Source organism: Sinocyclocheilus rhinocerous, unplaced genomic scaffold, assembly GCF_001515625.1.
Source record: "Sinocyclocheilus rhinocerous isolate Xijiao unplaced genomic scaffold, SAMN03320098_v1.1 scaffold2792, whole genome shotgun sequence".
Classification (NCBI taxonomy): Eukaryota; Metazoa; Chordata; class Actinopteri; order Cypriniformes; family Cyprinidae; genus Sinocyclocheilus; species Sinocyclocheilus rhinocerous.
The window spans coordinates 171978-185737 of NW_015648609.1; the positions used below are offsets into that span (position 1 = coordinate 171978).

Consider the following 13760-nt stretch of genomic DNA (forward strand, 5'->3'; position numbering starts at 1 on the left):
GCTATTACCTCCAAGGAGGTAAGTGTTCTGTTTTTTTTTGTTTTTTTTAATATATATATATATACCGTATTGTCCCGAATATAAGATGATATTTTTTTCTTGGAAATACATCTGAAAAAACGCGGTCGTCTTATATTCAGGGTCTAGACTTTGACATGTCAATAATACACCCACAACACTAGGTGGCGCCAAAACCGCATAAAACGAGTGTGCCATGAAATACGTAATGTAATGGTGTTGTAAAGATCGCGAGTAAAAACAAAAGAAGCAGAAAACCTTACAGCTGCATGAGTCGTGACTGTCATTTTAGCCTGATGGGACCAAACTCCCTTTGTGATTTTAAAACGTAAGACAGTACCCAGATTTGAAGACTACAGTAAGATTTTACTTCTACTGTTAATAAGATTTTGGTGGGCTACTATTAGATGGATAGCCTAAATGTCCTCATTCAGATGGGCTACCTGTTTTTTTTTTTTTTTTATGGTATATCAAAAAGTGTATATTTTTTTTAATGTGATTGTTGGTATATTTTACCAGTTTTTACCATACTTTCAAAACAAAAATTAAAATAGGAAAAATATGCAATATGAAAATAATTGAAGACAAAATGTGTTTTACTGAGAAAAAACAAGATTTGGTTTTTAAAAAGCCTTTTTCCAAAAGGTACATCTGGAAAAAGGGGGGGTCGTCTTATAATCAGGGTCGTCTTATATTCGGGCCAATACGGTAATACATGTCTTTTGAATATATCAGAGGAACAAGCTAAATATAAAGGATTTTATGGTAAATTAAGAGGTCATTGTCTGAATGTTCCTTTGAAACCTTCTGAGAACTCTTCTTGAAGGCCAACAGGATTCAGGAAGATGCGAGGCTTTCCATTTCTGGGAATACCTGGCAACCTTTTTTTTCTGCATGCAATAATTTCCTCTGTGTTCTCATCTTCTTAGAAGCTTGATCGTCTCTCAAAGTACTTTTGTAGGAAAGGTATACACTTTCATCAAATGGCTGACGAACATGAGATCTCAATCATGAAGTCTCTGATGGGCTTTCCATTAGATTAGTGCTGCTTATGTGATTGGATAATGATGCGATTGGAGGACAAATGGTGTGTGGGAAGAACAGGTGGCCTTAATGCCTGTGGAAAGGCAAAGACCGGAGTGAGGATATAGAGGTGGATTCCACTGGATGTGACTCACCCCTTGATACAGCAGATCTGTTTCTGCCCTTTAACAGCAGAGAGATATAGAGGCTGACATATCCGAGGGTTTTTAGTGAGGAGTCTGGCATTTCCACAAAAGTGCTGTGTCATTTGAGCCTGGAAATCCTGCCACTTCAGTTTATGATTTGTAATGATGGGTATCAATACAGATTTTCAGTTTAAATTTGAATCTGATTCATAAGATCTCAGATCTTATGAAATTCAGATGATTTCATTTGATTGATGCATTGTCATTCATTTACTGTATGCACTGTATATTTTGGTTATTTTTGAACTGTTCATTTAAAGAACCGGCTCATAAGAGTCATTCATGAGTCAGCCTACACTGCTTACACTGCATTTTTTACATTTATGTACTAAAAGGAACTGACATACAAGAGTCTCTGGCTACGCTGCATGTTTTTGATTCACTAAAAAGAACTATTTCATAAGAGGCATTTGTTAGTGAATCAGGACTACACTGGTCCCACTGTTTGTTTCTGATTCACTGTGAATTGCGAAATTTATATAATAAAACAGACCCCATAGACTTGCATTGAAAGAGGGATCTGAGCCATATCTAGAGTCCAGAATATCAAAGAGACCCCAAACTCACATATCTCACATATCTCTCTTTAAGATGAAACAGTAATGCAGTTAATTGATGGTAGCTGATGCTCCTTGGATTCTAAACCCCTACTCTCTCTGCACTGAAAAAAATAACTATTAAGATTTACTTAAAATAAATTTGGTAACAAATTGCACGAACACATTTTAAGTAAATTTTACTGCTCTAATATCAAGTACAACTTACTCACTATTATTAAGTAAAATCTACTTACTAAACTTAACATTCATGAAGAAATTAAATCTAATTGCACCCTAATTAAGTAAATATTACGTAATTATATTTAATTTAAAAGTGTTTATTTAAAGTAATTAAGTAAAGTTTATTTATTATTTTATAGACAGGAACCTTGCATTTATAAAAATATTAAGTAAATCCTACTATTTACTGAAGTAAATAAGTAGATTTTATTATATGTTTTGATCGAGATGTCCCATTTACATAGTTTTGTGAATATATATTACTCCCTATGTAAACATTGCTCTTTTTTTTTTTTTGATTAATATAACCACATAAACTGTATTCATTTTGTCTCCAGGGGTTCTCAACTCTGGCCCGCAAGGTCCACTTTCCTGCAGAGTTTAGCTCTAACCCTAATCAAACACACATGAACAAGATCATCAGGGTCTTCAAGATTACTAGAAAGTTACAGGTTGCTCTGTAGGGACATACAGCGCCAGAGTTGAGAACCTCTGGTCTATACCTTTATCACAAATCACACAATAACACTTTCTATTCACACTTTTCAAAATTAGTCCTATAAAACAATCGCTGGTGGCAACAGGTGCTTTAGGGTTAGGTAGTATGTTAGCTTAGCATAGCGACAAAACACAACAATTAATGAGATTACTACAATGTTATTGGTCTAAACGCTCTCTATTACGTCAGTCGACTGTTTGAAAGAGCAGAAACTAGCATTATGCTAAACTATGCGATTGTTTTATTTAGTAACGATGTTAGCTAGCTAGCAGTTACAGTAATTTCCAATTGTGCTCAAGTTTTTACGTGAAAAACAGCTTTGTGAATCTCTGAACTATTGAAAACATTTTCGCTGAAATATCACTCACTGTGAACGCACGCAAGTTAACTTTAATGAGGTTATGTGATTAATATGAACGTTAGTGTACAGTATAATGAGTCAAGCAAACAAGAATCAAACTATCGAAATGCACACGGACCAAAGTATTACAAATCAGAAATCTAAAACAGAAAGGCAAACTTACCTTAAACACGAGAAAATCCAGCCATGCATCTCCTCCGTGACAAGCCCAACCGTCCCTCTGATTCAAAGCGTGGGTCCAAACACGCATGCGCGAATTCAAGCGCGATGAACTTTTAGATTAAAATTTACTTAATATTTCTAGATTTATGTGCAATGACTATAAAACAGATAAATATTACAAGTAAATATTAATAAGAGTTACTCTTCTCACGCAGTTCATTAATTACATGAATTAAATGTGTACATTTTACTTAGAAAATTGTTGTTCTTCTTGATTTTTAATATTACAAGTAGAATTTATGATGATTAATTTAATATATTTTACAACACCACAGTCTGATGTCTGCTGTGAAGTGGCTGAGATCCCAGGAACCACGCACTTCACATTAATATGGCACGCTACACATACACAGAGCTGAAACTATGTGAATCTTAATGATACCGACGCTGCCCGAGAGTTTGTGGAGTTCATTAGTATGATGAAGTCAAAGTCAAGGGTGTCAACACTGCAGCAGCGACGCATGTTTAAAAGTCTAAGCAAGTCAGTCGATAAAACTGCTTGGATTCAACTCAAGTTCGATTTTTCTTAGACCATCTTCAGATGAAGCATACATAGGTCTACAATGTTGTCGTATAGGTCTGCCAGATCACTTTACAAATCAAAACCTTTGAAAAAAGGGCAATATTTGCTATGTTGTTTCAAATAACAGGGCTGCAAATTCAGCCCATATTAAGCTGTCACTCAGTATTTTCTAACTACATTCATTCCATTTAAAGTCAAAGTGAAATAAAAATTGGCTTTATTTACTTAATTTATGTTTGTGATTTTAATTTAGTGGCATACATTGTTCCAAAAAAAAAAAAAAGTAAATATTTGCTTCACATTTTTTTGGGGTCAAAATCTTTCTTTTTTGTTCTGATGTCACCAGTCTGTATCTGTTAATTTATCCCAAAATATCTTAAAATGACTTAATACACTTTTTATGGTATGTTATTTATTCATTTATTTATTTTTAGAGGGCATACAGCCAAAAATGTCAGGATGATACAATTGTCCTGATATTATAATGTGGATAAAAGCTTAATTAAAAGAAATAAATTCTTGAAAAGAAAAACATATTAAGTTTGGCATAATTTTCATTATTATTTCTTTAAAAAATGTATTTATTAAAACTGTACCACTGCATATCAATGTTTGCAGATTGACTGCAAAGTCATGTGGTACGACCAACATGAAGGGAAAAAAAATCTCAAAATATGATATCATTTGAACTTTTTTAAGGCAAAGTAGATGTTTTAAAATATCATGTGGTGTGACTCTTCAAAAAAACCTAATGAAATTTTTGATTACATTAAAAAAAACAAGTTTATTTATTTATGTAGTGATCAAGATACATCATTTAAATAAAATCTGTTATTACTTTTAATGGTTTTATAACATGACATTTTTAGAGTAATTAAATGTTAAGTTTTTTTATTGTATATATATATATAACTAGATATATATATATATATATAGGCCTTTTGTGTACATAGAAAAAGTCTTAGATCTTTGAGTTCAGCTCATGAAAAATGGGGGCAAAAACAAAAGTGTTGCGTTTATAATTTTGTTCAGTATATATATATATATATACCATTGATCCATCTTTTCATCATCAAATTAATTCACAATTAATAAATCAAGTAGTCCTGTCCTATTTTGTTTTTAACTTATCCTGTTTTTCTCATAAATGTATCACATTATACAAGTAAATTGTGTTGTATTTCATGTTGACTTTAAATTAAAAAACACTGTCCACTCTGATAAAGTCAGACTTCAATGTAATGTGCTTCCATCTGACTTTGCTGTCAGTAGAGACACTGTGTTTTCCTGGCTATTTTTGCTGCATGCAAAGGGAGACGATCCGCCCATCAGAGCATCTGAATTATTGACAAAGGCACTGGCCCGCTCTATTTGTGAAGAATCTGAAGTTTGAATGTTTTGCTCAAGTGCCATATCATATATTTTCCATTTTTGTCTCTTGCTTCTGCTGTTAAAGCCACATTGTGGAACCAGATAAGCAATTTGCTGTTTGTTTCTGTGCTGAAATGTTGTTCTGTTGGACAACATAAAGTACAATGATTTGTGAAAGATCTTGTTGGCACAGAGTGTGACGGTAATGAGGTTGTTAGATTCTTCCTCGCATTCATCTTCATGTCTGGGCTCGACTCGACACATTTACTGAGAGACTGAGTCAGAGATTGCAATTAGTCAGACAATTAGGAGCTTGTCCTCTCTATCGCTCTCTCTCAGTCTGACTGTGGCTCTGTTCATCATCTCTGGACATGTGAATGAAACACACACACACACACACACACGCACCTCTGAGACAGTCCTGCACATTGATCCAGCATAAACTCCAAACCTTTTCTTTTATAAGCCAATGCCATTCTTTGAAGAATTACGAATGACGTATGAAAACTGCAAATGTGCACAGCGTGAGCAAATACAGAAACGCGCTGCGAATACTTGCAACACAGCAAAATTCAGAAACGTGCTGCAAATACTCACTACACAACCAAATACAGAAATGCGCTGTAAATATTCGCAACACAATCAAATACAGAAATGCGCTGAAAATACTTGCAATACAACCAAATACAGAAACGCGCGGTAAATACTCGCTACACAACCAAATACAGAAACGCGCAGCAAATACTCGCTACACAACCAAATACAGAAACGCGCTGCAAATACTCGCAACACAACCAAATACAGAAACGTGCGGTAAATACTCCCAACACAACCAAATACAGAAACGTGCTGCAAATACTCACAACACAACCAAATACAGAAACGCGTTGCAAATACTCGCAAAACAACCAAATACATAAATGTATTGCAAATACTTTCTACACAACCAAATACAGAAATGCACTGCAAATACTCACAATACAACCAAATACAGAAACGCGCTGTAAATTCTCGCAACACAACCAAATACAGAAACATGTTGCAATTACTCGCAACACAACCAAATACAGAAACGTGCTGCAAAAACAGAAATGCACTGCAAATACTCACAACACAACCAAATACAGAAACACGCTGCAAAAACAGAAATGCAATGCAAATACTCACAACACAACCAAATACAGAAACGCGCTGCAAAAACAGAAATGCAATGCAAATACTCACAACACAACCAAATACAGAAACGCGCAGAAATGTACTGTAAAAACAGAAATGCACTGCAAATACTTGCAACACAACCAAATACAGAAACGTGCTGCAAATACTCTCTACACAACCAAATACAGAAACGCGCTGTAAATACTCGCTACACAACCAAATAAAGAAAACATGTTGCAAATACTCACAACACAACCAAATAAAGAAACATGTTGCAAATACTCGCAACACAACCAAATACACAAACATGCTGCAAATACTCGTTACACAACCAAATACAGTAACGCGCTGTAAATACTTGCTACACAACCAAATACAGAAACGTGCTGCAAATACTCGTTACACAACCAAATACAGAAACGCGCTGTAAATACTCGCAACACAACCAAATACAGAAAGCGCTGTAAATACTCGCAACACAACCAAATACAGAAAGCGCTGTAAATACTCGCAACACAACCAAATACAGAAAGCGCTGTAAATACTCGCAACACAACCAAATACAGAAAGCGCTGTAAATACTCGCAACACAACCAAATACAGAAAGCGCTGTAAATACTCGCAACACAACCAAATACAGAAAGCGCTGTAAATACTCGCAACACAACCAAATACAGAAAGCGCTGTAAATACTCGCAACACAACCAAATACAGAAAGCGCTGTAAATACTCGCAACACAACCAAATACAGAAAGCGCTGTAAATACTCGCAACACAACCAAATACAGAAAGCGCTGTAAATACTCGCAACACAACCAAATACAGAAAGCGCTGTAAATACTCGCAACACAACCAAATACAGAAAGCGCTGTAAATACTCGCAACACAACCAAATACAGAAAGCGCTGTAAATACTCGCAACACAACCAAATACAGAAAGCGCTGTAAATACTCGCAACACAACCAAATACAGAAAGCGCTGTAAATACTCGCAACACAACCAAATACAGAAAGCGCTGTAAATACTCGCAACACAACCAAATACAGAAAGCGCTGTAAATACTCGCAACACAACCAAATACAGAAAGCGCTGTAAATACTCGCAACACAACCAAATACAGAAAGCGCTGTAAATACTCGCAACACAACCAAATACAGAAAGCGCTGTAAATACTCGCAACACAACCAAATACAGAAAGCGCTGTAAATACTCGCAACACAACCAAATACAGAAAGCGCTGTAAATACTCGCAACACAACCAAATACAGAAAGCGCTGTAAATACTCGCAACACAACCAAATACAGAAAGCGCTGTAAATACTCGCAACACAACCAAATACAGAAAGCGCTGTAAATACTCGCAACACAACCAAATACAGAAAGCGCTGTAAATACTCGCAACACAACAAAATACAGAAACGCGCTGCAACAGCTCACAACACAACCAAATACAGAAACACGCTGCAAAAACAGAAATGCAATGCAAATACTCACAACACAACCAAATACAGAAACGCGTTGCAAATATACACAACCAAATACAGAAACACACTGTAAATACTCACAACACAACCAAATACAGAAACATGTTGCAAATACTCGCAACACAATCAAATACAGAAACATGCTGCAAAAACAGAAATGCACTGCAAATACTCACAACACAACCAAATACAGTAACGCGCTGTAAATACTTGCTACACAACCAAATACAGAAACGTGTTGCAAATACTCGCTACACAACCAAATACAGAAACGCGCTGCAAATACTCACAACACAACCAAATACAGAAACGCGTTGCAAATACTCGCAACACAACCAAATACAGAAACACGCTGCAAATACTCACAATACAACCAAATACAATTTATGATTTAAAACAGCCTTTTCAACAGTGGTGCCTACAAATGTTGCCTAGGTGGACAGCTCACTAGGTTTGAGAACCGAGCAGTAGTCCACAGATCTCCTGTGTTCTGAAGGTCCTCTTTGTTTTGGCAGGATGCCGGCACACATGCTGTGATTGATTGTAGTGTGGAATATGAGACGGGCAGAGTGAATCAGTCGGTGTGAAGTTGAGGAAATTGCACTGTCAACGACACCCTCCTCTGACTGTAATTCTCAATCGGAGAGCTCTCGGCCCACTCACGCTCTCAAGAATTTCACCTTCTCCCGCTGAGAGCCTCTATTTTCTACTTTTACTGCAGTCTTTCTCACACTTCCTGTTTTTCCTCTTTTACTCACGCACACGTTTTATCGGTTCCTCCTTTTTGTCTCTCTGGCTCTTAAGGTTCTTCTCGTTTTCAATAATGGTTTTTTTTCTATCAGTAATTTTACAGTACATTACTGCAGTGTTTGATATGAGGGGACGAGACCCCCTAGTGCCAGTCATAGCCAGTGTTGGGCAGTAGTTACTAGTAACTAGTTACTGTAATAATATTACAGTTACCATCCATAAAACAGCTAGTTACTTTTGATGCCTCAACCCCTACTGATTTGAAATCCAACTATCCAATAATTCCCTAGATTTATTTTCATAATTTTCACGACTCGCACAGGCACATGAAGTCACCAGTACATCAGGAAAGCTTGGAATATGGAAAAGCTTACATTCAGGGGATGGGAATATTGCCATTACACTGATTTTGTCATGAGAAAAGCTGATCTGAACACAGATGTGTCAGTTGTGGCATTACTTTACTCTGGCATTACATGGCTTGCCCACCCACATCCCTCTGATCCCAGTATAAATTATATTACTATAATTAAAAATATTATGAACTTATGTGATATCTTTTGATAAAATACTTCATGAAATATCATCATATTTGGGTAACAAAGAAATTATAGCTACAATTAGCTTCAAACTACACATGGAAATTAATACAACAGTTTTACTCAAAAGTCGCTATCAATCACCATTGAGTGTTTGTAAAAACTTCTGTTTGCGATTCAATGTAGATTTTGGTCAAATGATGAGGCAGAAATATATTGTTAGTAACATCTTAGAAGAATTTGATTGGGAAGATACACAATTACAGCTTCTGTGGGGCGTGAAGGAAAAGTAATGTAACTCGTAGTGTAAATTATTACTGTTGCCAGATAGTAATGAGTAAAGTAATAATATTACTTTTAAAAGGAGTAACGAATAATAAATTACATTTTTGGAGTAATGAGCCCAACACTGGTCATAACACACCCAACTGCATCTCAGAGTGTCACTGAAAGTTGTTGTCAGGTGAAGTTGTTGTAAGGTTTGTTTGCATGTATTTATTTTTACATTTATTGTTTATTTATTTTATAAATATAATTATATAACAATATAAATATGTAAAGATTATTTTAATCTAAATGTTGTTTATTTATGTACTTTTTTATTTATACATTTATGATAGTATGTTTAATTACATTATGTTATATATTATATTATATAATAATAGTAGTCTAGGTTAGTAATTACAGGTTATGCATGGTGTATTTCCTGCATTGCTTTTGCTTTAAATATATATATAATTTTTTAATTTATATAATTTATTTATTATTATTTAATTTGTTTTATAATTATGTGTTTATTTACATACATTTATAAATGTATACTAACTTAGGTGTTTAATTATATATATTATTATATTATATTATTACATTATATTATTAAATAATATAGTGGGTTCTCTCTACATTTTGCTCACATTTCATATTTATTTATTTATTATTTATAAATTATAGTTTTTTGTATTACACACACTCACACACAAATCTATTATTTATAAATAAATATATAAATTATATATTTATTATAAATAAATAATAGATAATATATAGATATAGGTAATAGATATATAACTACAAAACTAGCTGAGGTTTTTAGATGTTGAAGTATAAATCATATTATATTACATTATAAAGTTTCTCAGTTTTTCTCTTGCTTTTCAATTTGTCAGTTCTTTATCTCTTTTCCACAGTATTTCATAGACCCACTGGAGCAAACAAGACGTTAGCATCTGAGCTGAATTATGTCTCATGCATTAGCAGCGCTCATGAATATGCGAGAGAAAATTTACTCATAAGGAACCTCATGTCTCAAAGATCATCTCTCAAATTGCCAGGGCACCAAAAAAACAAAACAAATATAAAATAATTAGTGCATGTAAATATAAGACCTGGGCTGTGTGTTAAATACTCTTCAGTTGTGAGTGAATGACATGAGCAGTGAGTGATGTTTGTAATGTGTCACATTCGGAGGTGTAATAAGGTGTGGAATCAAGCAGGGCTGTAATTGTGCTGCTTTAACAGCAGATGTGGCCCATTTGAGGAGATGTGATTTTGATGAGATGAGAGTCACAGCAGAGAGCAAACATTTACTCATACACAAACAACACAGGTGTGTTCACTCCCATATCTTTCTGAACATGAAATATCATACATTATGAAATAATATATACTAACGCTCAGTTTTTAAAAAATAAATAAATTATTTTATTGAGCAAGGACACAATCAAAAGTGACAGTAAAGACACTTATAATTTATAATTCTAGTTTCCCATTTCAAATAAATGCTGTCTTTTGAACTTTTTATTCATCAAAGAATCTTGAAAAAATGTTTACACAAAATATTAAGCAGCAAAAACTTTTTAACATTGATAATAACCATTATTAATAACTGAGAACCAATAATTATTGAGCAGCAAATCAGCATATTAGAATGTTTTCTGAAGGCTCATGATGCTGAAAATTCAGCTTTGCATCACAGGAATAAATTACATTTTGTAATATATTGAAACAGAAAACATTATTTTAATTAGTAATAATATTTCACAATATTACTGTTTCTTTTTCTTTTTCTTTTTAACCAGACTTACTTGGTGAGCATAAGAGACTTAATTAAAAACATTTAAAAAGCATAATGTTATCAATCTTTTGACAAGTACTGAAATGATTGACATTTTGTAAATATATGACACAAAAATATGTGATATTATATTTGATATAATACAACACAATAGGTGTTATTTATTTGATACGATATGATATGATACAGAATAATGCAAATTCCATATATTATATGATATATTATATGATATGGTGGTCTTCAGATATATTACAACAATATCTCATGTCCCATATTGCATAATTCAATAGAGTAATACAGTATAACATAAGATATGTCGTGATATATAATTCACTGTTGCAATATATGATGCAATTTAAAACACTACAGTACAATGATCTGTGATGTGATATGATATAGTATGTGGTACATGACAACAAAATATGATTTGCTACACTGTTTTGTTCCATTTATATATAGATGCAAAATATTACAGTTCTGGCTGTAAATTCTGAGTTGAAGTTTGAAGGCGTTGTGAAATGCATGCAAACATGTGGCCACACATTCTATATTAATATTTAATAGTTTTTGTGTTGCTTGGCAACTGTAAACAACTCACAGACACACAAACTTGAATCACTTGGCAAAGTAACTGCTTTCCAATTATTAGCATTAATAAACATAACTTTACTGAACATTGCTGCTTTTTATCATATTGCTGTTGTTGCCATTTTCTGAATGTAGCTATCCACTTTATTGCTTTAATATGTTATGCTACAACATTACAATATAGGATATGATGAGATACAATATGATATGATAATGCAGTAATAAAAATACTGGACTTACAAATGAAAGGCATTAAGATTTCATGTCGGTTCTTTCCTCTTCAGTCTTATGGCCTCCAGACGGTACTACTTTGAGATTCTCCACAAGCAGGACGACAAAGGCTCGGATCACGTTGAAGTCGGGGTGAGTTTTGAATCAGCTCAACTCAAGCTCAGAGTTTCAGAAATGTCTCTTAATGTGCTTCAGACCACACAGCGCTTCCCAATTCAGCTTCTGTTTATCCCATCTAAACATGCACAATCAGGAATCCTTCACTAGCCATTATCTGCAGTGCCAAAACAGCTGTTATTGTCCACTTTGATGAATGCTGTTATACCAGTCTTTTCAGTCCACAGGCTATTCTGACGATTGAGAATAGAGGCTAAAGAAACTGAATGGTCACATCTGCTTTCACTCACAGCTTTGATAACAGTCCATTTAGTCGGCCTGAGAGAGCTGAAAACCTTTCAAAGCCTCTCTTTGGGTTTTTAAGAGTGGGTGACCAGCATTGAGTTGGTCAACTACTTTTTTTAAATTATAAATTAAAATATGCATGAAAAAATTACATAATATTATACAAATATAATTAAATGAAATAATAAATGATGACAACAATAAAAAATGCACACGTCTTTGTGGCAAAATATATTTTTGATAACCCACCTCTAAACAGCACATATAAACAAAACTATCTGTGTTTGGCCATTTTAAAGGTCATTCAGAAAATCTTTCCTGTCTAAATGGATCCATATCAGTGTTAGAAATTGACTTTTGTAATATTTGCCCTTGAAATTTAGTTTTAGGAGCACATTTTTATCTTTATGAGGGTATTTTTGCATGGATTCCTTTCATTAAAAAAAGCTTAGAATAATTAGAAATACTTGATCCAAAACAGCTGTTATTGTCCACTTTGATGAATGCTGTTATACCAGTCTTTTCAGTCCACAGGCTATTCTGACGATTGAGAATAGAGGCTAAAGAAACTGAATGGTCATATCTGCTTTCACTCACAGCTTTGATAAGAGTCCATTTAGTCGGCCTGAGAGAGCTGAAAACCTTTCAAAGCCTCTCTTTGGGTTTTTAAGAGTGGGTGACCAGCATTGAGTTGGTCAACTACTTTTTTTATTTTATTTTATTTCATTTTTTTTTTATAAATTTGATTACATAAATAATGCAATATTGATATATTAAAACATGAATACATTTTATTTTATTGTTTGTTTTTGCTCAGATTAATTCTCAGCACTTCCACATGTTCAATGTCTTGTACATGTTCACGTTCAAATACTGATTTGTTAAATAAATTAATACAAACCACAGCTATATATATAGAAATACAGAAAATATAGAAATTAATCATTGTAAATTATAAATTAAAATATGCATGAAAAAATTACATAATATTATACAAATATAATTAAATGAAATAATAAATGATGACAGCAATAAAAAATGCACACGTCTTTGTGGCAAAATATATTTTTGATAACCCACCTCTAAACAGCACATATAAACAAAACTATCTGTGTTTGGCCATTTTAAAGGTCATTCAGAAAATCTTTCCTGTCTAAATGGATCCATATCAGTGTTAGAAATTGACTTTTGTAATATTTGCCCTTGAAATTTAGTTTTAGGAGCACATTTTTATCTTTATGAGGGTATTTTTGCATGGATTCCTTTCATTAAAAAAAGCTTAGAATAATTAGAAATACTTGATTTGAGTTATTGGGATTTTTACTCTTTTTGTCTTGTGTTTGTTTCTTGTGTCTATGTTGTCTTGTGTCAGCACGTGGCCTAGTTCAGGGCTGTCCAAACTCGGTCCTGGAGGGCCGGTGTCCTGCAGAGTTTAGCTCCAACCCTAATTAAACACACCTGAACCAGCTAATCAAGCTCTTACTAGGCATAGAAACTTCCAGTCAGGTGTGTTGAGGCAAGTTGGAGCTAA

General features: G+C 33.9%; 1 protein-coding gene across 1 annotated transcript in view; it reads left to right on the forward strand.

Moving 5' to 3' along the window:
• Nucleotides 1-13760, forward strand: part of LOC107709930 (N-acetyl-beta-glucosaminyl-glycoprotein 4-beta-N-acetylgalactosaminyltransferase 1-like) — a 188446-nt gene that overhangs the window by 134016 nt on the left and 40670 nt on the right. Inside the window, exon 8 of the mRNA XM_016514600.1 lies at nt 11881-11959. Coding sequence (XP_016370086.1) covers nt 11881-11959 — 79 coding nt within the window. The remainder of the gene's footprint in view (nt 1-11880; nt 11960-13760) is intronic.